Genomic DNA, 1,315 nt, shown 5'->3' on the forward strand with positions numbered 1-1,315 from the left:
ATAAATGAGCCAAGAGACTTAACAAGCCTTCAGAAGCCAACTGACGACCGTCATAAAACCAAATAATCATTAATGTTTAACCTCAGTAAAAACTCCACTTCAGCACAGTTTCGCTCTTCTCTCAGATGAGGTTAATGTGCTCCTGCTAGTCACTTCTCGATAATTTCCAAAGAGACCCTAACATTTACCAAAGATCCAGAGTTCCTGGAGAGGCCCCGTGGAAGAGACAAGACAGGGACAATGGTTCATTTTCCTAAGACAAAGTACAGGCCCGTGTGCATCTCAGGCCCCCTCCCTTGACAGGACAAAGGAACACATGGCAACGCACCGGTCCAGCCAAGACAGCAAGGCCTTGGCAGCGCCTATGAGCTCCACCACGGAAGTCAGGAACTCATTGGGCGGCTTGTGGGACGTGGTCCCGTCATACGCTGGACTTTTCCGCCGGCTGCTTATGTAATTCTGTAAGTTGTGGGAAGACGCTCGCAGTTTCAGAACCAAGTTCTTCATGTTATCAGTTTCAAGGCCATAATTCTGTGGGAAATAAAAATCAAAGGGAAAAATTCAAAACAATCAACGATTGTTTTGTCCAAACTCTCACGATAGCTTCAAAGCCCACGGAGTAACCTGAATAACTCCTACCGTGGCCACGAAACCTTTCGTGATTTACCCACAGTGCCGACCTCACCCACGATGGCCACGCTGGCCTGCTGCCGCCTCAGGGACTTTGTTCCTGCCAGTGCCTCTTCCCAAAAAGCTCCTCCCACAAACATTGGTGGGAAAAGCTCCTTCTTACCATGTACAACCTGATTAGCCCAAAGTCCCATCTCTTCTTCGAGGCTTCCAGCACCATCTAGAGCAGAGTTTCTCAATCGACAGGGCACTTTTCACTGAGAGCCAAACAATCCTTTGTTTGGGTTTTAGGGGCGGATTCCCATAGGTGGCAGGATGTTCAGCTGGCCTCTACTCACTAGATAGCAGTAGCACCCCTTCCGTAGCTGTGACAACCAAAAATGTCTCCAGACATTGCAAACGCCTCCTCGGGTCACTCTCTGGCCCCTCACCTACCTGTCATCTCTCTGAACCGCCCTGTTTTCTGCTGTCTTCCTCACTGAGATGCAAGGGCTGTGAGGGCAGGAAGCTGTGTACACTGTGACTGCTGTATCTCCAGCACAGTGGACAATAAAATAAGCGTTTGAAAAGATGAATTTCCACAGGATGAGACTCTCTCACAGGAACAGAGCAGCACTGGCTAAACGTCAACTCATCTGAAATATAATTTCCGTCTCGGGAGCTTCTAAACTGTGTTCTTTTTGAA

At 48.5% G+C, this 1,315-nt stretch overlaps 1 protein-coding gene across 2 annotated transcripts in view; it reads right to left on the reverse strand.

Annotated features, from left to right (window-relative positions):
• Nucleotides 1–1,315, reverse strand: part of CNKSR3 (CNKSR family member 3) — an 80,824-nt gene that overhangs the window by 27,183 nt on the left and 52,326 nt on the right. Inside the window, exon 3 of one of the 2 annotated variants that reach the window (XM_011362714.2) lies at nucleotides 329–531. The exons of the other annotated variant lie outside the window; for it this stretch is intronic. Coding sequence (XP_011361016.1) covers nucleotides 329–531 — 203 coding nt within the window. The remainder of the gene's footprint in view (nucleotides 1–328; nucleotides 532–1,315) is intronic. 2 annotated transcript variants of the gene reach the window in all.

This window comes from Pteropus vampyrus, unplaced genomic scaffold, assembly GCF_000151845.1.
Source record: "Pteropus vampyrus isolate Shadow unplaced genomic scaffold, Pvam_2.0 Scaffold78, whole genome shotgun sequence".
Taxonomy (NCBI): domain Eukaryota; kingdom Metazoa; phylum Chordata; class Mammalia; order Chiroptera; family Pteropodidae; genus Pteropus; species Pteropus vampyrus.